Below are 25,927 nucleotides of genomic sequence, written 5' to 3'. Positions count from 1 at the left end.
TTATAAATAAATGAAATAATATATATATATAATATAAGATTATAATATATATAAGATTATTGATGTTACATTGTATAACTCTCATTTCTTTCTCTCTGCTACATAAGTACTTATGACGTGAAAGAACTTACGAGTAACGTATGATGGCTCAATGCAAGAATATTTAATCACGTAAAAAACTTGAGTTCAAATATATCAATATCAATTTTTTTATAATATATATTGGAATATAGAAAATCATAGAAATATATTTTTTATATAGGCGATAAACTTAATTTGATATTAAAAATATTTTAATCATTTTACAACTACACATACTATAAATATATAAATGCAAAATAATTCCGTAAATAAATTTCAAGTAATAAATCAATTGCACACATGCACACAGCTGGTATGTAGAGTTTTATTAAATTTATTTTTAAATTTATTTTCTGAATTATTTTACACTTATATATAGTGTATGTAGTAAAAATATTTTCAATATATTAAAAAATTTTTAAATCGCCGAAATATAATTTTTTTTTCATTTTTCTATATTCTAATATATATATATATATATATATATATATATTATAAAAAAATTGATATTGATATATTTGAACTCTTTATATACTGGATGATATACTGAACATCCTTGCATTGATTATACATTACTCAATATTCTTTCACGTTATAAGTATTTGGAGCAAATTATACAATAGCATCAATAATCAAAAAGAAATCAAGAATAATCAACATATCCCTTATATAATATATATATATATATATATATATATATATATATATATACGCACATATGTGCATAACCATATATACAATTTCCAAAAAGTGGGTGCTTATTAGCCTTGCTACGCTACTGCCTTCTGCTACGGAAGGCCAGAAAGCATTTTCAGGCGGCATCTCGCGTATTCCGGCACGGTAGAGGAACAAGGACAACACGTGATTATCGGTCCTTGTCTCTCTACGGTGCGTCCGCGTGAACAATGCAATGGTATATGTACGTGTACAGACATGCACCACTACATAAAACCTGAGAATTGGTTTCTCGGCGTTGGCAACACTGAAATCGGAGTTTCGCGTTGTCACCGCGCGAGGTCTCCAACATCAATTTGGAGTTTGGCCGGCCGACCTGTCGACCCTTAAGGGTTCAGTATATCATCCAGTATATAAATTAGAGTTCAAATATATCAATATCAATTTTTTTATAATATATATATATATATATATATATATATATATTGGAATATAGAAAAATGATAAAAAAATATATTTCGGCGATTTAAAAATTTTTTAATATATATTGAAAATATTTTTACTATATACACTATATATAAGTGTAAAATAATTCCGAAAATAAATTTAATAAAAATCTACATACCAGCTGTGTGCATGTGTGCAATTGATTTATTACTTGAAATTTATTTACGGAATTATTTTGCATTTATATATTTATAGTATGTGTAGTTGTAAAATGATTTAAATATTTTCAATATCAATTTTTTAAGTTTATCGCCTATATAAAAAATATATTTCTATATTCCAATATATTATAAAAAAATTGATATTGATATATTTAAACTCAAGTTTTTTACGTGATTAAATATTCTTGCATTGAGCCATCATACGTTACTCGTAAGTTCTTTCACGTCATATAAGTACTTATGTAGCAGAGAGAAAGAAATATATATATATATATAAACTTATCCCAGATAACACAAACATATTCTATAAAGATTCTATAAATATTTTTCGAGAATATTAGAATATTCTGAGAATGTACTGATATAATGAAAAGAACATTATATAAATGTGCGGAGAATAATAAAATGGGACTACTTATAATATGCGGAATACATTTACAAAATATTCTTTGCAATATTCTTGTAATATACGGAATACATTCACAAAATATTCTTGTAATATGCAAAACAGATTTTAGAAATATTTACGAAATATTCATAGGACATTCTGCCTGTATTCGTTTTCCTTCTCATTAGGAGCTATTGGGAAAATAAAATTTATAATATATGTTATGTATATGGGAATAAACGATCACAAGCTATATGTGTTTCTATACTCTATACTCTATACGTATAGAGTACGTATAGAGGCACATAGCTTGTGTTTGTTTTATTCCTATATACACACATAACATATATATTATAAATTTTATTTTCTCAACAGCTTCCAATGGAAATAAAACGAATGTAGACTCCTATAAAGTAATATGAATTTTTGTGTATTAGGAATAGAATTTGTAATAAGATTTGAAAGAATTATAAACTTCAAATTTTTTATTGCACATGTATTTCTTAGTATAAAAAACGTTATAAATATTAATATTAAATTAATTTTCATACGTAAATATTTATAACAAATATATTATAAAATAAAGAATTACTAAAGAATTACTAAGAATTACTAAAAATACTAAAATTAAACTCAAATACTAAATTAATGATACAAGGAATTGATAAATATTGCATCTCTTTTAAAATAATAATGAAAAAAATTACTTCTAAAGAAATAATAAAGTTAAGAGATACTTCGTAACAAAATTAGATCACAACTGTTGAAAAATCTAATTAATTAATTAATTAATTAAAAATAAAAAAGTTAATTTTAATTTATTTAAATTAATTAATTTTCGTTCCTTGAAATAAAATTAATTTTTCATCGTATTCTTAGAGTTTCATTTTACATTCTTGATGTGTGACCACTTTATTATAAATCATAATAAATGAATTAGATTACGTCGTCTTTTTAGTGTTTCTAAACTTTGCTTTGACAAGCCATGCTTTGATAACTGCTTCAATGTCACACAGAGTGATTGAGCTATGTGTTTTTTGCACTGCCGCTGGAATATAATATTTAAATAATTAAATAACTACAATTATATTAATTATTTATACTTAGCACATTGACCCACATTAATTAAGTCTTTTTTAAGTGCATAGATGTTACTTCAATAGCCAATAATTAATATATAGGATTTCTAGAATCTGTATTTGATATCCAATTGATATGGCAGAACAATTTTTTATACTTAAAAAGGATTCGATTATTATGGATCATTAGTATAATATACACACTGTGCACGTGTGTGCATGTACATATATGAGTGTAATACTTACTTATTATAACAGCTGCAATACGTAAAAGAGAGAATTTATTTTTTCCTTTAAATCCAATCCAGCTATAGCCTTCTGCTACTTCATTGGAAAATAATTTATGTGGAATTTTATAAGATACTGCCCATAATCGCAGTCTGTTACTAAAACTATCTTGAGCATTATCTTCTACAATAGTGTGTTCCAAATACATTGGATTATTACAATCAATAACATCATTAGAATTATCACAAGATTGGCTACTCGAATCATACAAATTAAAATCATCAAAACAGTCCACATTCGTAGAAGAATGTAATTCATCGTTATCATCAATATATTCTGAGTCTTCTACATTTTCTGCGATTACATTAAGTACCTTTTTATTATTGCTATTCGATGTTAATAATAAATCGTTATCATCAAAGGAGCAATCTTGTGATAACTCTAAGCATGCAGTTGTTCCTCTTTTTATTTTTCTGTATAAAGTAGTCTTAGAATAACGACGTTTCATTTTTAATTTCAGTAAGCAAATTATTTTTATTATTAAATTAAGTTTATATTTTACTAATATTTTGCTCTAGTAGTATTTTTTTTATTTTTTTATGTTCTCAGCTAGACAAAAAATAAAAATAAAAATTAAAAAATGCTTGTAATTAAAAAAGAAATTTATTTATAATAATTCTTACCATAAAAACGTCTCACATTCTTCGGTTTTCCTTATGATTGCGATAATAAAGTTTCCTTGTATTAGTGCTACAATAAAAAGAAATATTTTATGTCCGACTTTATAAAAATATAACCTTATATTTACTGAAATGTTTGATTCTAATAATGATGTAAAAATTATAAAAATATTCTTAAACCTTATTTAATTTTATATAATAAAATTAATAAAAGTGAAAAGACACTTACCTCTGATTAAAATGTGATTAAAAGTTTCGTATAAGCAGCAATACGAAGCAACACAAGAATAATATATGGACATGTAGCACGGCAAAGAAGACCGGTATCGAGTTAAGTATATCATCATAAGGATGATAAATGCGCATGTGCACTTAACATAATGTGCAATAAATAAACTCGAAAAATATTCTTAGAACGTTCTTCTTTGTTGAAATAATCCGATTCTGATTATAATATTCTATGTATATTTATATAATATTCAATTAAAATATTCCGAAATTAAGAACATTTGCATTTTTTAAGAATATTTATAAAACATTATGTGCTATCTGGGAATATTCTATGTATATTTATATAATATTCAATGCGAATATTCCGAAATTAAGAACATTTACATTTAATAAGAATATTCATAGAACATCGTGTGTTATCTGGGATATATTATATATATATAATATTTTATTTATTTATAAAATACATTTTATAAATAAGTAAAATATTATACAGACAATTTATTACATAAATTTTTTTTATGAATATAATAAATTATTTATTATATATATTTTTATTTAATTATTTATATAATAATTATATTTAATATATATTACGCACACGGATAAGAAATATTTTACATTTGCTCATTATATATAAAAATATAAAAGTAATGGAAATTAAATTTTACATTAATTTATAATAGTATTATGAGATATAATAGTTAATACATGAAAATCATATAAGATAAATGCTGTACATCAATTAGTATAATATGATTACAAGTCAATAAATGATTTTGCTAATATATTATTTTGAATTAAAATTAAAAAAATATAAAAACAAAAAAAATAAAATTAATAAATTTTCTTCATTCTTTGTTTTCTTCTTTTATTAATTATTTTTTCTATTATTTGAATAAAAGATGTATCGTGTATAATAGATTAAATAGATAGATAATTTATATAAATATATAATTACGTTTTAAAATTTATATATATATATATATATATATATATATATATATACAGGGTGACCCATTTTAACTTAGGCAGCCAAATAACTTGAAAAATAAGCACACTACAAAAAAATGTTTACAATCAAAATTTCGTCATTTCGAGGGGGACGTACAATGACGTTAACATCAGCCCCCTCACCTCTCCCCCTGGGCGGTGAGGGGGGGCAAGTTTGAAATTATAAATGGGAATCCCTATTTTTTATTGCATATTCGGAATCTTTGGCTAAAAACACATACAATTTGTCTGAAACATTTTTCTCGATTCATGATAGATGGCGCTGTAATCGACGAAATTCAATTTCTTTGATTTCTCTTACTGAGAACCCATGCTTACGATTCTGCAATACATTAACAATAAAAATACCACGTTTTCATTGTTAATACTCGAAATTAGTCTTAAAACAAACTTCTCATTATTTTTTATTACTCATTAATTACTTCTCAAGAAACTGCTTTTAGCGTAACCCAGGAACAACAACGTGGAACGTAGCAATTTTCTATTCCCTTTGGGGTGCTTGATTAACGTGAGTCCCCTCGCCTCTCACAATTCGGGGTGCTTGAACGTGTGGTAACCCAGCCAGTGAAGGCAAGGTCGAGTGGTAACCCAACCAGTTAAGGCAAGGTCAAGTAGTGACCCAGCCAGTAAAGGCAAGGTCGAGTGGTGACACAACCAGTTAAGGCAAGGTCAAGTAGTGACCCAGCCAGTAAAGGCAAGGTCGAGTGGTGACCCAACCAGTTAAGGCAAGGTCGAGTAGTGACCCAGCCAGTGAAGGCAAGGTCGAGTGGTGACACAACCAGTTAAGGCAAGGTCAAGTAGTGACCCAGCCAGTGAAGGCAAGGTCGAGTGGTAACCCAACCAGTTAAGGCAAGGTCGAGTAGTGACCCAGCCAGTAAAGGCAAGGTCGAGTGGTAACCCAACCAGTTAAGGCAAGGTCAAGTAGTGACCCAGCCAGTAAAGGCAAGGTCGAGTGGTGACACAACCAGTTAAGGCAAGGTCAAGTAGTGACCCAGCCAGTGAAGGCAAGATCGAGTGGTGACCCAACCAGTTAAGGCAAGGTCAAGTAGTAACCCAGCCAGTAAAGGCAAGGTCGAGTGGTGACACAACCAGTTAAGGCAAGGTCAAGTAGTGACCCAGCCAGTGAAGGCAAGGTCGAGTGGTGACCCAACCAGTTAAGGCAAGATCGAGTAGTGACTCAGCCAGTGAAGGCAAGGTCGAGTGGTGACACAACCAGTTAAGGCAAGGTCAAGTAGTGACCCAGTCAGTGAAGGCAAGGTCGTGTGGTGACCCAACCAGTTAAGGCAAGGTCGAGTGGTGACCCAACCAGTTAAGGCAAGATTGCATTGTTATCAGCTCTCTCCGCATGAAGGAGATGCTCAAAGTGTGCACCATTATTTTCTAAGAATAACAGTAATCGACAGCGAAAGTTACGTTGTACATTTTCTAGCATTAAAGGAGTTATAGCTTCACAAGCTCTTCTTATTCTTTCCATCATATTCAATCTTGTCGTTGGAGCTTCACTATCCACTGCATCTTTAACGTATCCCCATAAAAAGAAATCAAAAGGGTTCAAATCCGGTGATCTCGGAGGCCACAGAACTGGTCCACCCCGCCCTATCCACCGATTTGGGAACCTTTGATTCAAAAACATCCGTACAAGACGAGCATAATGAGCAGGAGCACCATCTTGTTGATACCATAAATTTAGTCTAACTGCAAGGGGAACATTCTCTAGGTATGCTGGCAAATCATTTTCGAGGAAGTCTAAATACATTGGACTATTAATTGGACGTTCAAAAAAATGAGGTCCAATAACTTGGCCATTGCAAATGCCTACCCATACATACAAACTCCAACGATGTTGATTAAGCACCTCACGATACCAATGTGGATTTTCTGGTGACTAATAGTGGCAATTATGCCTATTGAGACCATTGCTGATGAATGTTGCTTTATCACTGAAACAAATATTACTAAAAAAATCTGGATTCTGATCTAACATCTCAAGAGCCCATCTACAAAATTGTACTCTGAGTACGTAGTCGGCCTCACTTAATTCCTGTACCAGAGTAATATGATACGGATGGTAATTGACTGATCGTAACAATCTATGTGCCGTAGTTTGAGGGATTCCCAGTTGTCGTTCTATTTGACGGGTACTAATATGGGGATTTTGATGAACCATAGCCAAAACTGCGAGCAATCTAGGGTCATTATTATTATGAAGTCTATTCCTTCGCCTTTCGCGATGAAGTGGATTATTACGAGATCTTCTTTCAATGTTTATAATTTGTTGATCAGTAGGATGGCGGCGATTTGGGAATCGCTCCGCATAAGTACGGGCAGTAAGTCTGTAATTTCTACCACATTCACCAAAGGTTATAAGAATATCGACTACTTCTGTAGGAGTATAATTTGCCATTTTACCAGAATTTTATCAGAGTACAAATGTTAAAAAAATACATAAACACTTGTGACTTTGGCACTAAATGGAGTGCGCACTGAGTGTGCACTCGCCGCAAATAATTGGGCGTTTCTTGTGCGGTACTTTGGACTATTCAAGTTGCCTAAAGGGCAAGTTACGCTAAAAGCAATTTCTTGAGAAGTAATTAATGAGTAATATAAAATTATGAGAAGTTTGTTTTAAGACTAATTTCGAGTATTAACAATGAAAACGTGGTATTTTTATTGTTAATGTATTGCAGAATCGTAAGCATGGGTTCTCAGTAAGAGAAATCGAAGAAATTGAATTTTGTCGATTACAGCGCCATCTATCATGAATCGAGAAAAATGTTTCAGACAAATTGTATGTGTTTTTAGCCAAAGATTCCGAATATGCAATAAAAAATAGGGGTTCCCATTTAAGATTTCAAACTTGCCCCCCCTCACCGCCCAGGGAGAGAGGTGAGGGGGCTGATGTTAACGTCATTGTACGTCCCCCTTGAAATGACGAAATTTTGATTGCAAACATTTTTTTGTAGTGTGCTTATTTTTCGAGTTATTTGGCTGCCTAAGTTAAAATGGGTCACCCTGTATATATATATATATTAATTTCAATATATACATATATATATAAATTATTATTTAACTATTACATACGATACGCCTTTTATTCAAATAATAGAAAAAATAATAGAAAAAAAACAAAAAATGAATAAAATTTATTAATTTCATTTTTTTGTTTTTATAAAATTTTTATTCAAAATAATATATTAGCAAAATCATTTATTGCGACTTGTAATCATAATATTACGCTAATCGATGTACAGCATTCATCTTATAAGATTTCCATGTGTTACTACCTCACAATATTATTATAAATAAATGTGAAATTTAATTTGCATTACTTTTATATTTTCATATATAATGAGCAGATGTAAAATATTTCTCACTCGTGTGCGTAATATATTGGTTTTTGTATTTATACTGATTTTACACATATCAAATGCAAGAGAGACAAAGATAGAATAATACTCTCTCCTTGTCAAGCTGTCAGTATATTACCACGAAAATTTCCCCATGAGTATAGATCTAGTGAGATTTGTTCATCCCAAATATTACATAAAAAGAAGTTACGTAGCTTCGTGAAATATTTTTTAATTTATTCTTTATATAATAAAGCAAGGAGACAAAGAGTCGAATTTTGCATTATTGCTCTCAAGAATTTATAATAAATTAAATACGATCTCGTGGCTAACCCAACCTTACCCGCTGCTAGCTGCGCATCTCCCCAAGTTATATTATGAATTTTATATTCATCTTTTTTCCAAAAAATCAATCTTTGTCTCCCTGCGGACAATCCTACTGATTAAGAATATCGTAAATTTAAGGGTCGGCAGGCGACATGGTGGAGACGCCTATCGGCCGGCCGGGAATTACGGATTCTTATTTTCCAGATATTAGCGAAAATATTGAATGAATCTTATTAAATTTAGGATATTCTTAATCAGTAAGCTCATTTGTAGTCCTCTAAAGAGCTATTTTATGAAAAAAAGATAAAAATAAAAATTTTTAATAAACTTGGGGGAATGCACAGCTAGGAACGGGTAAGGTTGGGTTAGCCGCGAGTCCGTATTTTATTTATTATAAATTTTTAAGAGCGAAAATGTAAAATCCGGCCTTTTAGAGGACTGCTTTATTATATAAAGAATATATTAAAAAAAATTCACGAAGTTATGTCACTTATTTTATGAAATATCTGGACGATAAGATTCTCACTAGATTCATAAGGAGCAGGGGAAATTTCTGTGGTAACATGCTGACTGCTTGACAAGGAGAGAGCATCATTCCATCTTTGTCTCTCTTACATCGCATATGTAGTAGCGTCCATGTAGGTACAAACACTAATACGTGAGCACACGGATGCAAATATTGAGAGATAATGTCAGCAAAAAGGCTATCATATTATTTTTATTTTTTTGTATATGTATGCATATGTAAATAAAGAACAAAAATAAAAACTATTTTAAGATGACATTTTATAATTAATTTTTTATATGTATTTGCATTTTATTAATATATATTACATTTTTGATATGTTTTTAATTTATAATTTATATAAACATAAGTATGAAATAAAAATTGAAATAGTTCTGAAAATAAGTATATTAATGATAAAATTATTCAAAACAATAAAAAAATTAAATTTAATATTTTTTAGTGTTTGTACCTACATGGACGCTACTACATATGCGATGTAAGAGAGACAAAGATGGAATGATGCTCTCTCCTTGTCAAGCAGTATTAAAAGCCATATTAAAAGCTCTAGCTTCATTCAATTAATAATCCAATATAATAATCAACAATTATTTTTATATAATATATAGTATTTTTAAATATTTTTAAATATTTAAAAATATTTTTTTTAAGATTAATTGAGGAAAAGAATATTTTAAATATAAAAAAATATTTTAAATATTCTTTTTCAATTAATTTTTAAAACAAATTTTTAAAAATATTTTTATATATTCAAATACTTATTATATTATATAAAAATTATTGTGAATTATACTCATTGGAGTAATAATTATTGATTGAAGCTTGTTATGGCACAAACTGAACATCTTGTACATTGTCTGTATAATATTTTACTTATTTATAAAATGTTTTTTATAAATAAATGAAATATTATATATATATAATATATAAGATTATAATATATAAGATTATTGATGTTACATTGTATAACTCTCATTTCTTTCTCTCTGCTACATAAGTACTTATGACGTGAAAGAACTTACGAGTAACGTATGATGGCTCAATGCAAGAATATTTAATCACGTAAAAAACTTGAGTTCAAATATATCAATATCAATTTTTTTATAATATATTGGAATATAGAAAATCATAGAAATATATTTTTTATATAGGCGATAAACTTAAAAATTTGATATTGAAAATATTTTAATCATTTTACAACTACACATACTATAAATATATAAATGCAAAATAATTCCGTAAATAAATTTCAAGTAATAAATCAATTGCACACATGCACACAGCTGGTATGTAGATTTTTATTAAATTTATTTTCTGAATTATTTTACACTTATATATAGTGTATGTAGTAAAAATATTTTCAATATATTAAAAAATTTTTAAATCGCCGAAATATATTTTTTTATCATTTTTCTATATTCTAATATATATATATATATTATAAAAAAATTGATATTGATATATTTGAACTCTAATTTATATACTGGATGATATACTGAACATCCTTGCATTGATTATACATTACTCAACGTTCTTTCACGTTATAAGTATTTGGAGCAAATTATACAATAGCATCAATAATCAAAAAGAAATCAAGAATATAATCAACATATCCCTTATATAATATATATATATATATATATATATATATATATATATATATATGTTATATATATACGTTATGCACATATGTGCATAACCATATATACAATTTCCAAAAAGTGGGTGCTTATTAGTCTTGCTACGTTACTGCTTTCTGCTACGGAAGGCCAGAAAGCATTTTCAGGCGGCATCTCGCGTATACCGGCACGGTAGATGAACAAGGAGAACACGTGATTATCGGTCCTTGTCTCTCTTACGTGCGTCCGCGTGAGCGATGCAGTTGGTGTATGTACGTGTACAGACATACACCACTACATAAAACCCGAGAATTGGTTTCTCGGCGTTGGCAACACTGAAACCGGAGTTTTGCGTTGTCACCGCACGAGGTCTCCAATATCAATTCGGAGTTTGCCTGGGTGTACTGCCGACCCTTAATAAGATTCATTAAGTATTTTGGCTAATATCTGGGATGAACGAATCCGTAATTCCCGGCCAGCCGATAGGCGACATGGTGGAGACGCCTATCGGCCGGCCAGGAATTACAGATTCTTATTTTCCAGATATTAGCCAAAATATTGAATGAATCTTATTAAATTTAGGATATTCTTAATTAGTAAGCTCATTTGTAGTCCTCTAAAGAGCTATTTTATGAAAAAAAGATAAAAATAAAAATTTTTAATAAACTTGGGGGAATGCGCAGCTAGGAACGGGTAAAGTTGGGTTAGCCGCGAGTCCGTATTTTATTTATTATAAATTTTTAAGAGCGAAAATGTAATATCCGGCCTTTTAGAGGACTGCTTTATTATATAAAGAATATATTAAAAAAAATTCACGAAGTTATGTCACTTATTTTATGAAATATCTGGACGATAAGATTCTCACTAGATTCATAAGGAGCAGGGGAAATTTCTGTGGTAACATACTGACTGCTTGACAAGGAGAGAGCATCATTCCATCTTTGTCTTTCTTACATCGCATATGTGGTAGCGTCCATGTAGGTACAAACACTAATACGTGAGCACACGGATGCAAATATTGAGAGATAATGTCAGCAAAAAGGCTATCATATTATTTTTATTTTTTTGTATATGTATGCATATGTAAATAAAAAACAAAAATAAAAACTATTTTAAATAATAAGAATCTATTTATGTGTGTGTGTGTGTGTAATTAAAAATTAATAAAAAAATTAAAAAATTAATTTATATATACCATATATTTTTTTTATATCATATAAAAAAATCCTAGAAATGTACTTAAATTTTTCGTAGATCCTCGATTTTTTTCATTGCTTCTAAACATTCAGCTAAAAGAGCAGTTGAGACTATTCGAATAAAAAATATTTTATCTTATTTTTTGCAAATAATATAATATATTTTTTATTTAGGAGTCCAAAAATATATGTTACGTATAAGTTATTTATAATTTTCGTTCAAATTAAGAGAATATTGTATTGAATATATGTAAATAAATTTCAAGTAATAAATAATCAATTGCACACATGCACACAGCTGGTATGTAGATTTTTATTAAATTTATTTTTAAATTTATTTTCTGAATTATTTTACACTTATATATAGTGTATGTAGTAAAAATATTTTTAATATATTAAAAAATTTTTAAATCGCCGAAATATATTTTTTTTATCATTTTTCTATATTCTAATATATATATATATATATATATATATTATAAAAAAATTGATATTGATATATTTGAACTCTATTATATACTGGATGATATACTGAACATCCTTGCATTGATTATACATTACTCAATATTCTTTCACGTTATAAGTATTTGGAGCAAATTATACAATAGCATCAATAATCAAAAAGAAATCAAGAATAATCAACATATCCCTTATATAATATATATATATATATATATATATATACGCACATATGTGCATAACCATATATACAATTTCCAAAAAGTGGGTGCTTATTAGCCTTGCTACGCTACTGCCTTCTGCTACGGAAGGCCAGAAAGCATTTTCAGGCGGCATCTCGCGTATTCCGGCACGGTAGAGGAACAAGGACAACACGTGATTATCGGTCCTTGTCTCTCTACGGTGCGTCCGCGTGAACAATGCAATGGTATATGTACGTGTACAGACATGCACCACTACATAAAACCCTGAGAATTGGTTTCTCGGCGTTGGCAACACTGAAATCGGAGTTTCGCGTTGTCACCGCGCGAGGTCTCCAACATCAATTCGGAGTTTGGCCGGCCGACCTGTCGACCCTTAACTCGAGTAACATTTATGAACGCAGCCCTGATTGGTCACCTAAAGGCTACTCTACGCCAGGGAGTAAATTTTGGAAGGCAGCCCTGCAGACAGATTGTGTCATGTATTTACGTCATTGTTGCTTATAGGTTTTGTCACAATTAAATAATTCGCTGCGTAAAATAAGGCTTTTACTAAAGAGTTAGAAAATTAATTATGGAGAATCAACCATTAAATGCTGTCGAGAAACCGCCACCGTATTTCGTTGCAACCGCTCCAGCAGGTGTGTTCTAATTTTTTTAAGGTTAAGATTAGGGTTAGGTTAGCCTGTTATAAATATATTTTTCTCTGCATTTTGAAAAATACTATTTTCCATAATAATGCATATAATTATTGATATTGTTTCAATTAACATCTGACGTTATTAAACATTAAAATGACATTATTCGTTGTCAAATGACATACGTTTGCTACCTGGAATTTTATTGTTATTTATCTCTTTTTGAAATGTATATTTAGTATTAATAAAAAAACTGAAAAAATGCTACAGTAAACCTAGATAACAAAATGTCAACATATTTTGACAGCAGATTCTATTTACTGTGTCTGTATTTGTTTTTTACTAGCATAATTTGTTGGCACAATGTAATAGAAAAAAATGTAGATGAGACCTGATATATCAATGATATTGATGGTAAAAATATATTCTAAATAGAATAGGTTTTGCTATCACAAGTGTGATAACAAAAGTACAGCAGAAATCAAGCATAGCCTATTGTCACTACATGTCAAAACGTGCCCGACAGAACATATCTGTAAATAGAATTATATTAATATAAATGTAACAAAACTAAATATTACAGGTATTATTGTAAAATACTGATAATTTATCAATTATTTATAATTTTTAGTTTACAGGGTGAGTCATTTTAATCAACGCACGTAAATATCTCGTACAGTAAGCAAGATGGAAAAAAATGTTTCAAAAAGTTTTTTGACTATGAGGGGAACATAAAATAGTGTCATTGATTTGAACTGAACATTTTGCAAGATATTTTACATTTTATGCCAAAAAATTGTAAACTTTAAACTTTTATAATTTGAAAAGTACTTCAAATAACACTTTTTTATAGGATTTTGGAAAGCTCTTTGGATAAGATATAAAAATATGTAATAAAAAATAGCAGATTCCATTTAAGAAATTGAAGGTGATCTTCACGTGACCTTTAAATGATTATACAAGGTTAAATCAATAACACCATTTTATGTTTCCCTCATAGTAAAAAAACTTTTGGAACTGTTGGAAGAGCAGTCGCCCGGCAAGCGAAAGGTCTCGGGTTCGATTCCCGATTCTGCGACTTTCGGATCTATATTTTTCTCTCGCATTTATTTCTTTAGGGGGAATAGGGGATACATGGAATTAAAAATCTCTTGTAGAGATTATTCCAATTTTAGATCTTGGCCGTGTCCAAGTAAAATTTGGTGCCTTGTGCACAAGGTATTTAATTCTAACGAAAAAATTTAGTTTCGTTTAGGATAACGCACTGTCATCCGCGATTTGGCTCTTATTGCCTGTCTTATATATGTTAAATTTATATTTATATTACAGAGCCTAGTTAAACTCTTAAAAAAACTTTTGTTTGAAACATTTTTTTCTATCTTGCTTACTATACGAGATATTTACGTGCGTTGATTAAAATGACTCATCCTGTATATATATATATAATTATATTTTATCTAATATAAATGATTAACATAGTTACATAATTAATAAAATAATTAAATTTTAATAATTTGTTTAAGGTCCTGAATCTCTTTGTTGAAAAAATAAGTTGATAAAATTATAAATACTATACACTTTTAATTTTGTTAATTGTGTTTTGTAGTGTTTATACATATTTATCTGTGAGAAGTTTAAATATGAAATAGATACATCTCATATATTAGGATAAAAATTATAATTTGATATAACATATTTTATGATTGCTGTTTTTTGCCATGACGTATCATGAATTAATGGCACGTTTATAATCATGAATTAATGACACATTTTCCCTGTTTTGTGATAGCAGTGCATGCTCGATTTTTATCTCGTTTTTGCTATCACGATATTCTAATGAAGGAATAACTAAATAAATCAAAAGTTTGTTACAGATATACACATTCTTTTCTAAGTAAAAATAAAATTTATTTAAGCAAAAACTTACTTTAAACAAATTTATTTAAGAAAAGAAAAAAAGAAAAGTGACAATAAGTTATTTGTAAAGCATTGTTTGTTTCATATATAAGTTGTAAATTTTTATCATTAGCGAACCCATCATGGCAACTACCTCCTGGATATTATCCCAGTAATATTGATGCAACCTATCAAGGAAACTATGTTCCATCATATGGTTCTGTGCATTCCACAGCAATCATTGTTCCAGAAATTATTCTAGTTGGTGGCTGTCCGGCATGCAGAGTATACATTGATTTTTTTATTATTTGAATGTTATTGTATTTGTCTACACATGCTATAAGGTCAAAAAAATTAATATTCAACCTATACATAACAGGTAGGTGTGATGGAAGATGATTATACATGTTTTGGCCTATTGTGTGCGATTCTCTTTTTTCCAATTGGAATTATTTGTTGTATGCTGCTAAAAACAAGACGCTGTTCGAATTGTGGAGCTTATTTTGGTTGACTAATTGTAAGAGTAAGAATGTCTATACTACACAAAACAATTTTATCTGAAGTATATTTAAAGCAAAAGAAAGATGTTAAAAATAAATGAATAATAATCTATAATGATCTATAATGAGTATCTATAAGTATCTATAATGTATCTATATTTTTGTAATGTAAAGTAATTTATAGATGTAAAAGAAATTTAAAATAAAAAAACAGGAAATAGTAAATAAAAATTATAAATAATATATGTAAATAATTATGTAAATAATAAATAATTAACAAAAATGTAAAATAGCAATTTTAAAATATTTTTTGTTATACATTTTTGTGGACAAAATTCTAGATATTTAATTTATACTTATTATGTATTACGTATGTACGTTTTGTAATTACTAGACAACACAAACGCCCGCTTCGCGCGCGCCATTATCCGTTTTTTTTGTAATGTATGTGTGTATGTGTGTGAGATTTAACTTCGCGCGCGCTATTAATATTATTTTAATTTTTTTATCGCACATATATCGCGAGACTTCCTGTGCAACTGATATTTAGACTTAAATAAATTAAATCTTAAATAATTTTTAGATTTCTTTTCATGCAAACTGTCAATTTGCGAATAACCGCAAATTAACACAAGTGACAGCTGCTCAAGACATGAACTGAGCGCATTGAAAGAACCAATCGGCATCGCGGAAAAACGGCAACAATTAAAGCGTCACATGCCTTTCTTCAAATAGGATCTTATTTCGACAACTGTCAAACTGTTAATCTTCTCAACAGCTGCTCGATGCTTGGAATATAACACATAACAACCGCAAATCGAGACAACCAATCAGCATCGCGGAAAAGCGACGACAATGTCAATAACATGCTTTTTTTAGAAAGGGAAATCTTGATTTACTATTTTTTTATTTTGTTGTATTACTAACAATAAGTATATATTTTCATTCCTATTTGAAAAAAGGCATGTAACGCTTTAATTGTTGCCGTTTGTCCGCGATGCCGATTGGTTCTTTCAATGCGCTCAGTTCATGTCTTGAGCAGCTGTCACTTGTGTTAATTTGCGGTTATTTGCAAATTGACAGTTCGCATAAAAAGAAATCTAAAAATTATTTAAGATTTCATTTATTTAAGAAGTTTAAAAATCAGTTACACAGGAAGTCTCGCAATATATGTGCGATAAAAAAATTAAAATAATATTAATAGCGCGCCCTTGTGTTGCTAGTTAAATTTAAAAAAACACTGAATTGAAATAATATAGTCATTTGTGTGTATGTGTGTGTATGCAAACAGAAAAATGTTTTTAAACAAATAGCCTTGTAAAACCACCATTTATACAGAACGTCACTTAAAGACCCCGCACTAAGTACGTAGTGTTATTTCTTATCAAAAAAAGTCGAAGACTGAATAATTTAATAAAGAAGTAATTTATGAATGAGTAAAGTCAGGTCAAAGAGCGTCGAGTTTTAATCAAGCTGTTTTTATATAAATTAAAATTTTTATTTTTATGAATTAAATTATTTAATTATTGAAATTAAAATTTAGTCTTTTATTATTTATCATGTTGCTTTTTCGTAAAATTTACATTTTCTTTTTGTTATCTTCTCGTAAATGTGATATTTAACTTAATTAAAACACACCTTGTATATTTTCAGATCTTTTAGATTAAAATTATTTGACAACAACTATACAGCATACAGCCACATACACATATATTTATTACAAAATATATTTATTTTGGGTAAAAGTGCAGTATAACCCCCCCCCCACCGATTTGCCTGAAATTATTCATTTTTATGTTTAAAAAATATTTTGAGAAAAATAATCGTTGCTCATACCTCGTTTTTTATTTAATTTCAAAGTTTCATGTTTCGTGAATTTTTTCGCATGTAAAGTCCCGGGTATAATTTTGAATCTCCACGGGCGACGCGAGCCGAAGCACAGACTTCTAGTTTTTATTTAATGCAGCAGTATGGACGCGATGGTATAAGAGTTTGATTGAAATAAACTGGATGACTTGATCCTCGTATAATATTGATTTATTACGATTATGCGCGACTATGTATTGCGATGCGCTCCTCGAGACATAAGGGTGCATTCGTTTATGCAGTGACTGCCGCAGAATGCCGCAGATGTCGTTCGTTTACTCCACCTGCGCAACCGACTGCAGCGCAGTTTGTTGTTCGTTTAAGCAGAGCTGCTGCCTATCTGCGCAGCCATCTCGGAGGTCCTGCTCAGGATGCTCTGCTCGCAGGACTGCGAACTACTGCGTAAACGAATACGTATAGATCAGTTGCACGACATTGTCCTCGCTTAACGCGAACAACTTTTTGCCGTGTGTGATCACGCATACATTTCTCTTCCTTTCTGAATCGATGAAACAATTTAAGAACTGTGTCTCGGTATCCTCCAGAATTAAAGAAAAGATGCGGACATCCTCTTCGGACGTGTTTGACGCAACGGGAAACAGCAACGAGGACGATTTGACCCGCTTGTCGTCCAGGTACACGCCATCGTTCTTGGCGATTACCACCTGGCAAAACTCGCTACCCATGTCCAGAGCGTTTTTGCTCAGAAGGGCGAACTCGCCGGAAACGAATACGTTGTTAAGCCAATTGAACTTGGAATATGAGTTATGTTATAAAAGTTCAGAACAAAGAAGGTGGAGAACAACTCCTCCAAATAGATCCTACAAAACTAAAAGTAATGCAAGGTAAGTAATACAATAAAATTATGAATCTGTTAATTTATATTTACGATCCAATTAACTTAAAAATGCACTTTTATCAAGAATATAAATTTAAAGTAATCTGTTTCAAAAAAATGTGCTTTGTATAAAGATGCAATTCTGTTACAGTCATTCCTAGCTATCAAGCTACTTCGTCCCCAGTTATTTTGGAAAAACCTGAGAAGTCTACATTTAGCAACATTTCAATCCTACCGTCATCACTGTCTGAAAATGTTAAGTGCACACGTCACATGTCAGAACCTTCAACAAGTTCTGCAATACAAGGTATATACAATAAGACTATGAAGTTTGTTAATTCATATTTGCGATCAAATAAATCTAAAAATGCACATTTATCAAGAATATTTAAAGTAATCTGTTTCAAAAAAATGTGCTTTGTATAAAGATGCAATTCTGTTACAGTCATTCCTAGCTATCAAGCTACTTCGTCCCCAGTTATTTTGGAAAAACCTGGGAAGTCTACATTTAGCAACATTTCAATCCTACCGTCATCACTGTCTGAAAATGTTAAGTGCACACGTCACATGTCAGAACCGTCAATACAAGGTATGTAAAATAATCATGGGTACTTTCCATTCAGCAACACAAGTCAACACAAAGATCATTTTATCTTTATTCTCATAGAATGTAAAACAAAGATAGAATAATGTTTGTGTCGACTTGTGTTGCTAAATGGAAAGCACCCCCTAAAATAAAAATATTTAGATTTAATGTAGGGTATCGATTGTGTAACTTTTTCTAAAATGAAAACATGAAAAGTGAAAAATTTTTTCCAATTACACATTGATTTTATTTTTAAATTAATGCGTGATAGGCAGAAATTTTTCACTTTTCACGTAATAAAATATAATATACAAATATAATAAAATATAATATAAATATAAATATAATATAATATTAGTAATAAAACTAAAACATTAATTGGTAAAGTATTTCTTAATATAATTTCTTTTCCTAGGATTGTATAAATTAATGATTTTTATAATATTATTTTCTTGAATCTGTAACCATTATATGATTTTTTTATATTTATGAGTTTTATAAGTAAAATATTTTTTTTGTTTTAATTTCAGATGCCACTAAAGAGAATTGGACAGATGCAGAAATACAGCTTTTACTTGAACAACGTCTTGGTATGAATGACAAGTTTGAAAATCCAAATAGCCGAAAGACACCATATTGGAATTTAATTGTTAAAGTTTTTGAAGAAAAAGGTTACAAAATAACAAAAAATGATCTGGTCAACAAGTGGAAAAATCTCCAAGTTACTTATAATCGGAATGTAAGTAAGTTGAAAAGAACAGGCGAAAGTGCCATCACTAGGAAGTATTTCCATGAAATGCATGAAGTTTTTGCGGCAAAAAAGAGTGTAAATCCTCCGGAAGAATCCCTGGGTTCAACTTTCAAACCGGAAACACTTACCTTAAAGGATGACTCAGCTGGCATATATCAGGAAAAGACTGCAGATATCAAAGAAAATATTTTACCAACAAAAAAAAGGAAATTAAAGAAAGAGAAAATCAAATTTCAAGAAGAAATGTTACGACTTGTCGAGGAAAAGAAATTACAATCATTACAATTAAAGAAAGAAATTTGGGAAGATAAAAAAAAGATTGCAACAGACAAAATTGAAGCGATAAACAGTCTTGTTACTGTCCTGAAAGGTTTACAACAAAATCGTACTACATAATATAAATATCAAACATTTTTAAAACTTTCATAATATTTAACATGCCAAAGACATTAATATATTATGCAGGATTCACACTGCGTCCAAATGACGTATGACGTCTTATTTATCAATAAGAAAATTTGATTTTTGATTAACTCCAAAAATCATATTTTCTTATTGGATATTATACGTCGGATATCGGACGCAGTGTGAATCCTACATTAAAAACTTACAATTAGATATGTTGATTTGTTACGTGCGTCGTTTTTTTTATTACTTTTCTTTCACTCTAGAAAAGTTTCGTGATAGATATCCTGATCTCACAGATAAAATTTTTGTTTTTTTGTTCTTAGATGTCTTATAGTGAATTCGGTTGGATGCACTAGTGCACATTGAGTGCATATAAAGGTTTATCATATACAAGTTCACAATAACACAAGTAATTAAAAAAGGAAAATAATTAATAGTAAGAGCTATTATTGTTATTCAATATGAATAATGATAATAATAGCTCTTATTATTATTTTACTTTTTTAATTACTTATGTCATTGTAAATTGTGTGCAATAACTTTTATGTGCACTCAGTGTGCACTAGTGCATCCAATTGAAGTCGCTATTAGATGCCTTTTAATGCTTATATATTTTTTAAATTAGGTATGATCTCACTAAATAAAGTTAGATTTTTTGTTTAGTTTCAGATGTCTTATGTTTTAATATTTACGTTTTTTATCATTAAGTCAAATATGATCTAGATATAGTTTATTTTCTGTTTGTTCTTAAATAACAATACTTATGATAATCCTTATGTACCTGTTACATACTTAAAAGTACTATAAATGTATACGAAATGTTATAAAATTATTAAATATACTTTATTCATGTCTTCTATTCGTCCACAAAATATCGGCAATTCTATTTCTTTTATTATTACCTGCTTCCAAAATGACATTGTCTTCATTTTGGTTCTCATTCTCATTCTCATTTTCAGATTCGTTGTCACTTAAATCGATTTCATCATTACATCGGATGCAAATATTATGCAGAACACAAGCAGCAATAACAACTATTTTCATTTCGTTCATGAGAGACATATTTAAATATTTTAATCTTCTAAATCTACATCTGAGTTTTCCAAATGCTTGCTCAATGACAATTCTCTTTGAACTTAATTTTTTATTGTAAAACTTTTGCCTTTGAGACAAATGCCCATTATCACGAAATGGTGTTAATAAATAAGGGGTTAAACTGTATGCAGAATCTCCTAAAATATGAGTTCCTTCTGGTATAAGTGTTGAATCTTCTGCAAGTGCCTGACCAATTGGACTTTCTCTCCACACTCGAGCATCGTGAGTAGCACCGGGCCATCCAACAAAAATGTCAATAAATTTACATTTTGCATCACACATCCCTTGTAAAATAATCGAATGGAATCCTTTTCGATTATAATAACTCATAGCATCAATTCTCGGAGCTGGAATTTCTATATGCATTCCATCAACTGTACATACCACGTCTGGGAAATCATTTGGTCCTCTGAGCTCGTTAAACTCTTGCCTTATATTTTGGAACTCTGTCTGATTTGGCCAGTATAAATGTTCATTTATCATATTACACAAAGCATTGCATACATCATAAAATACTTTATGTACAGTACTTGGGCTTAAGTTAAATAGATTGCTAACTTCCCGAAAAGAATCTTGATTTGCCAGTAACCACAGAGTTGATAATATTGCTTTTTCCAAAGATACATTAGGATGACCTCCATTATTATTATTAGATTCAAGCATAGGACCAACTGCTCTTCTGACAACCTAAAACAAAGCAGATATGAAATTTATACAATATTTATAAATTATTAAATTACAGATAGATAAATATAAATATATAAATGTAAATATATAAATATAAATATCTAAATATAAATATATACACACAAACACAATACATATGTATAATAAATTATATATACATATATACATAATTATAAATATATTAATTATATAAATATATATATATATATATATATATATATATAATTTATACATATGTATTGTGTGTATATATATATATATATTATTATAATTTAATTTTAAATTACAATATTTCTAATGTATATACTTACCTCAAAAGAACCTCTTGTGAGACGAAAATGTGATTTAAATGTTTTATCATGCATTCCAAAAATTGTATCACAAAAATTTTTTACTTTGTGCACTTCTATACGTTTCTGCTCCTGCATGTAGACAACAAATGGATGTAATGTGTACGTGTATACATTTAACATGTCAATTAAATTAATAAATTAAATTAACTATACTAACATCATCCAATAACAGCAGCTCTTCATCAGAACTATCTTCTGATGATGAGTTAGAATCTGAGCTACTATTAATGAGATCCATAGCTTGATCAATAATGTTACATGAAATTAAATCCATTCTAAATCCATCTGTTGTTTCTGAAAATTAAAATATTTAAATGAAATTTCTTTAAAGATATTAAAAAAAATTAATATCTTACATATAATGTATATAATTAATAAATATAACCTCTAAATAAAAAATATATTTTCAAAATATGAATTGTTTCTATTAATAATGAATTTTTTCTAAAATAATATTAATATATCAAACTAACAGCGTACATATCCCGAAGACGTTTAGAGAACATCCTGAGGATGTTCGAATGTCCTCTGGATATCCTCTGAATGTCTTTCGGATATGTGTGCTATTAGGGAGAATATATTTTTTATCCTATTTAAAAATTTTATTATATTTATTCAAATAATAATTCATATTTATTTAAAATTTCTTTACTTATACGCACTCCAATTACAATCTGAGCAGTCAATTCACGCAGGTGATCGTTCGGTAAATGATGTCACGTGACTCGCAGATAATAGACGCAGTGGATGCGCTAATCACTGCATAAACGAATGCACCCGAAGATTAGCAAGTGATGATCTGTGCGAATTTATCTCAGGCCGCACAGGCAGGCCTTCGCTGTCGATCCGAAAAAGCCCGATACCTCCCGGAATCCCGCGATTGATATTTAGACCGTTCATGTTCACGTGGTTGACCGTTTCTTCGTTTACGTGATAGGACCAAAAACAAAGTGAGACAATGATGCGTGTATATATATATATATATAAAAGGAAAACAATGTCTCTTGTCTCGACCAGCACATCCCAACAGATACATGCCCAAACATCGTGCAAATTCGTGAAATATAACAATATGGAATAATAATTCTAAACATTTCATGATGACAATGAGTAGAAAAAATAATAATTTATGGCTGTAAGGTACTGCGCATGCTCATTAAATTTGTTTTTTGTTTTTTTGTTTATTTTCTGCATATGCATATTAATGTTTAATTTATAAATTAAATAAGATTTTTTTTTAAATAATGAAATTACACAAATTTTTAATGTTGATAAGTAAAAAACAAAGTTTAAAAATGTGTATCTTTGTAGTATACTTTGGCATAATGATGAAACCGTCACGACAAAATTTAAAAAAAATGAATTAGATCTGTCAAATCATACAATTGTTGATTGGCAAAACTTTTGCCGTGAAGTATATATATAATTATAATATATTTATTATTTTTATCATGAAATTTATAATATTAGTAATTATTTTAAATATACAAATTATATATATTAGGTGTATGTGTTTATTAAATTGGGTTGAGTATCATTTTGAGAAAATTGGAGGAGAAAGAATAATCGTCAAAATTGATGAAGCCAAAATTGGGAAAAGAAAATATTACAGAGAACGACTTATTGATGGAAAATCGATTTTTGGAGAATTCGAAAAGAATAGTAAAAAATGTTGTACCTGTTTTTGACAGAACAGCAGAAACATTAATAACTGTAGTTAAAGATAATGGATACTTTCTGGAACAATTATAATGTCCGATTATTGGAAAGTGTACAAATGTTTAAGGCTCGTCTACATAGGCAGTAAATAATTCAGAGTAGAGTAAGCAGTAAGGCCTGTTCTACAATACGTCGTATGTCGCAGTCGGATGTCGGAACGGAAACGATTGTCCAATAAGAAAATTTCTTTCTTGAAAACAAAATGTTCTTATTGGACAATCGCTTACGTTGCGACATACGACGTATTGTAGAACCGGCCTAAGCAGTACGAAATGGGATTTGTTCATTTTGTTACTCCCGACGAAATGAGTGAATCCCATTTCGTATTGCTTACTGCTTACTCTTTACTCTGAATTGCTTACTGCCTATGTAAACGAGCCTTTAAAGAATAAAGATTTTAAAGATTACACTGTTAACCATATTTATTAAATTTTGTCCAACCAGATACCGGTACAAAATCTTATATATAAATATAACAGTAATAATATTAATAAATAAATATACCAATAATTATATCAATGGCATAGGAATCTAAAACGCGGTTAGAATAGCGTGAACAATTCCAAATTTATTCTTATATATTAGTTAACGTTTCGACCGATTTTTCGATCATCTTTAGCGTATACATTAATTACCCCTTACAGCCTAACAAAACGAAAGTAAATTATCATAAGATTTTCCGCATCATTAATACAATATAAAGTCAATATATCAAAATTATAAACCTTATACAGTAATTAAATCTTAAATGATGTCAAGGAAAATAATATAAATGTAAAGTCGGTATAAACTTAAAAATGTTGCGCCGCATTTCTTAGTAGTAGTCAAAGACGTGGAATAAGTTTTCTTAAGAAATCTATATGTAATTGCATCTGTTGTATTTATAATTTCAGAATTATTTGATAAAGACCTAAACCACAGGTCGAAACGTCATAAGGTAAATAAATAAAGAAAATTTTTGTAGTCCAGTATTGGTCGTTTATTTCACAAATGTAATAAGTTTAATTTAATTCTTACTGGCGTCTAATCAATTAACAACGACATCAAAATATTTAAATTTACACCTGGTCCTAATTATGATGTACACTGACCGGCAGGAATGGTGTCCGACGTCAGAAATGTACGGCGGAGGAAACGAGACACCGATAGACAAGCGCGACCCGCGGTGTCTGCATGTCCGTATAGCTGTCTCACTCGCACTCCTTCAATTCATAGTCGAGTGAGTGAGACAGCTATTGGACACCATTAAATGACACCACGTCTTGTATTGCTTTCTCTCTCGATCATACAATGTTTGAGAGAGATGCAATATCGGAATACCCCCTACTACTTTCTCCTTCGCTCCTTGATCTCCGCCGCGCTTTAAGCGACACATACAATGTCGCGCTATGTATGTGTGCATATGATTTTCGGCTGTTATACACGTATACATACATCTGAAATCTGACGCCGGACACCATTCTTGCCAGTCGGTGTACAGAAGAACTAATGTTTTTTTATCAATGGATATCAATAATGTATACAAATATACAAATAAAAGTCAATGATAGTAAAACTTTGAGGACTTACGTATGATATATAAATGCGTGGTTGAGCTCTGTCTTTCTATAAGGTACTTTGAGATGAGATGGTACGGAACAATTAAGTGAGAGGTGTTAAAAATTACATTGTAAGTACACATGTTTATTATAATTGTTGAAATGAATACTGTGATGGTCATCACCTATATGAATTTTAATTCTGTAGATTATTTCATTTATTATAATGGGATCTAGGATAATTCCACGTTTTTCACCGATGGAATTAGATGAGAATTCCTTCCTACACATATTGTTTTCCTTAAGCTTTGAAAGCGGTCAAAAGATTTATAGA

At 29.7% G+C, this 25,927-nt stretch overlaps 3 protein-coding genes across 7 annotated transcripts; 2 read left to right on the top strand and 1 right to left on the bottom strand.

Moving 5' to 3' along the window:
- Window positions 1–2,651: 2,651 nt before the first annotated feature.
- Window positions 2,652–4,135, bottom strand: LOC146723858 (uncharacterized). 3 transcript variants are annotated; one of them, XR_014924326.1, is made up of 4 exons: window positions 4,029–4,135; window positions 3,803–3,869; window positions 3,138–3,728; window positions 2,652–2,860 (listed from the first exon to the last, which is right to left on the bottom strand). XR_014924326.1 is itself a non-coding variant. In XM_085480971.1 (4 exons), the coding sequence occupies exons 1-4, from the start codon at window positions 4,099–4,101 to the stop codon at window positions 2,754–2,756; spliced, it is 393 nt and encodes a 130-aa protein (XP_085337097.1). In that variant the 5' UTR covers window positions 4,102–4,135; the 3' UTR covers window positions 2,652–2,753. The 3 variants fall into 3 exon arrangements, 1 of the variants encoding a protein (XP_085337097.1); XR_014924327.1 differs by having other exon boundaries at window positions 3,138–3,302; XM_085480971.1 differs by having other exon boundaries at window positions 3,138–3,283.
- An 8,960-nt stretch (window positions 4,136–13,095) lies between these two features.
- On the top strand, window positions 13,096–16,042 carry LOC114931337 (membrane protein BRI3). The gene is made up of 3 exons (XM_029303320.2): window positions 13,096–13,359; window positions 15,386–15,537; window positions 15,632–16,042. Exons 1-3 carry the CDS (start codon window positions 13,293–13,295, stop codon window positions 15,761–15,763), a joined length of 351 nt encoding a protein of 116 aa, XP_029159153.1. The 5' UTR covers window positions 13,096–13,292; the 3' UTR covers window positions 15,764–16,042.
- Window positions 16,043–16,935: 893 nt separating this feature from the next.
- LOC114931341 (uncharacterized) lies at window positions 16,936–21,073 on the top strand. 3 transcript variants are annotated; one of them, XM_085480966.1, is made up of 5 exons: window positions 16,940–18,085; window positions 18,164–18,463; window positions 18,608–18,763; window positions 18,902–19,045; window positions 19,573–21,073. In XM_085480966.1, the coding sequence occupies exons 2-5, from the start codon at window positions 18,379–18,381 to the stop codon at window positions 20,187–20,189; spliced, it is 1,002 nt and encodes a 333-aa protein (XP_085337092.1). In that variant the 5' UTR covers window positions 16,940–18,085; window positions 18,164–18,378; the 3' UTR covers window positions 20,190–21,073. The 3 variants fall into 3 exon arrangements, with proteins under 3 accessions (XP_085337093.1, XP_085337092.1, XP_085337091.1); XM_085480967.1 differs by having other exon boundaries at window positions 16,936–18,463; window positions 19,585–21,073; XM_085480965.1 differs by having other exon boundaries at window positions 16,940–18,463.
- The last annotated feature ends 4,854 nt before the right edge of the window (window positions 21,074–25,927 follow it).

This window comes from Nylanderia fulva, unplaced genomic scaffold (genome assembly GCF_048542155.1).
Source record: "Nylanderia fulva isolate GAGA-0341 unplaced genomic scaffold, ASM4854215v1 Scaffold163, whole genome shotgun sequence".
NCBI lineage: Eukaryota > Metazoa > Arthropoda > Insecta > Hymenoptera > Formicidae > Nylanderia > Nylanderia fulva.
The sequence above is the reverse complement of the archived record's forward strand: the minus strand, read 5'-3'. Positions and strand labels throughout refer to the sequence as shown.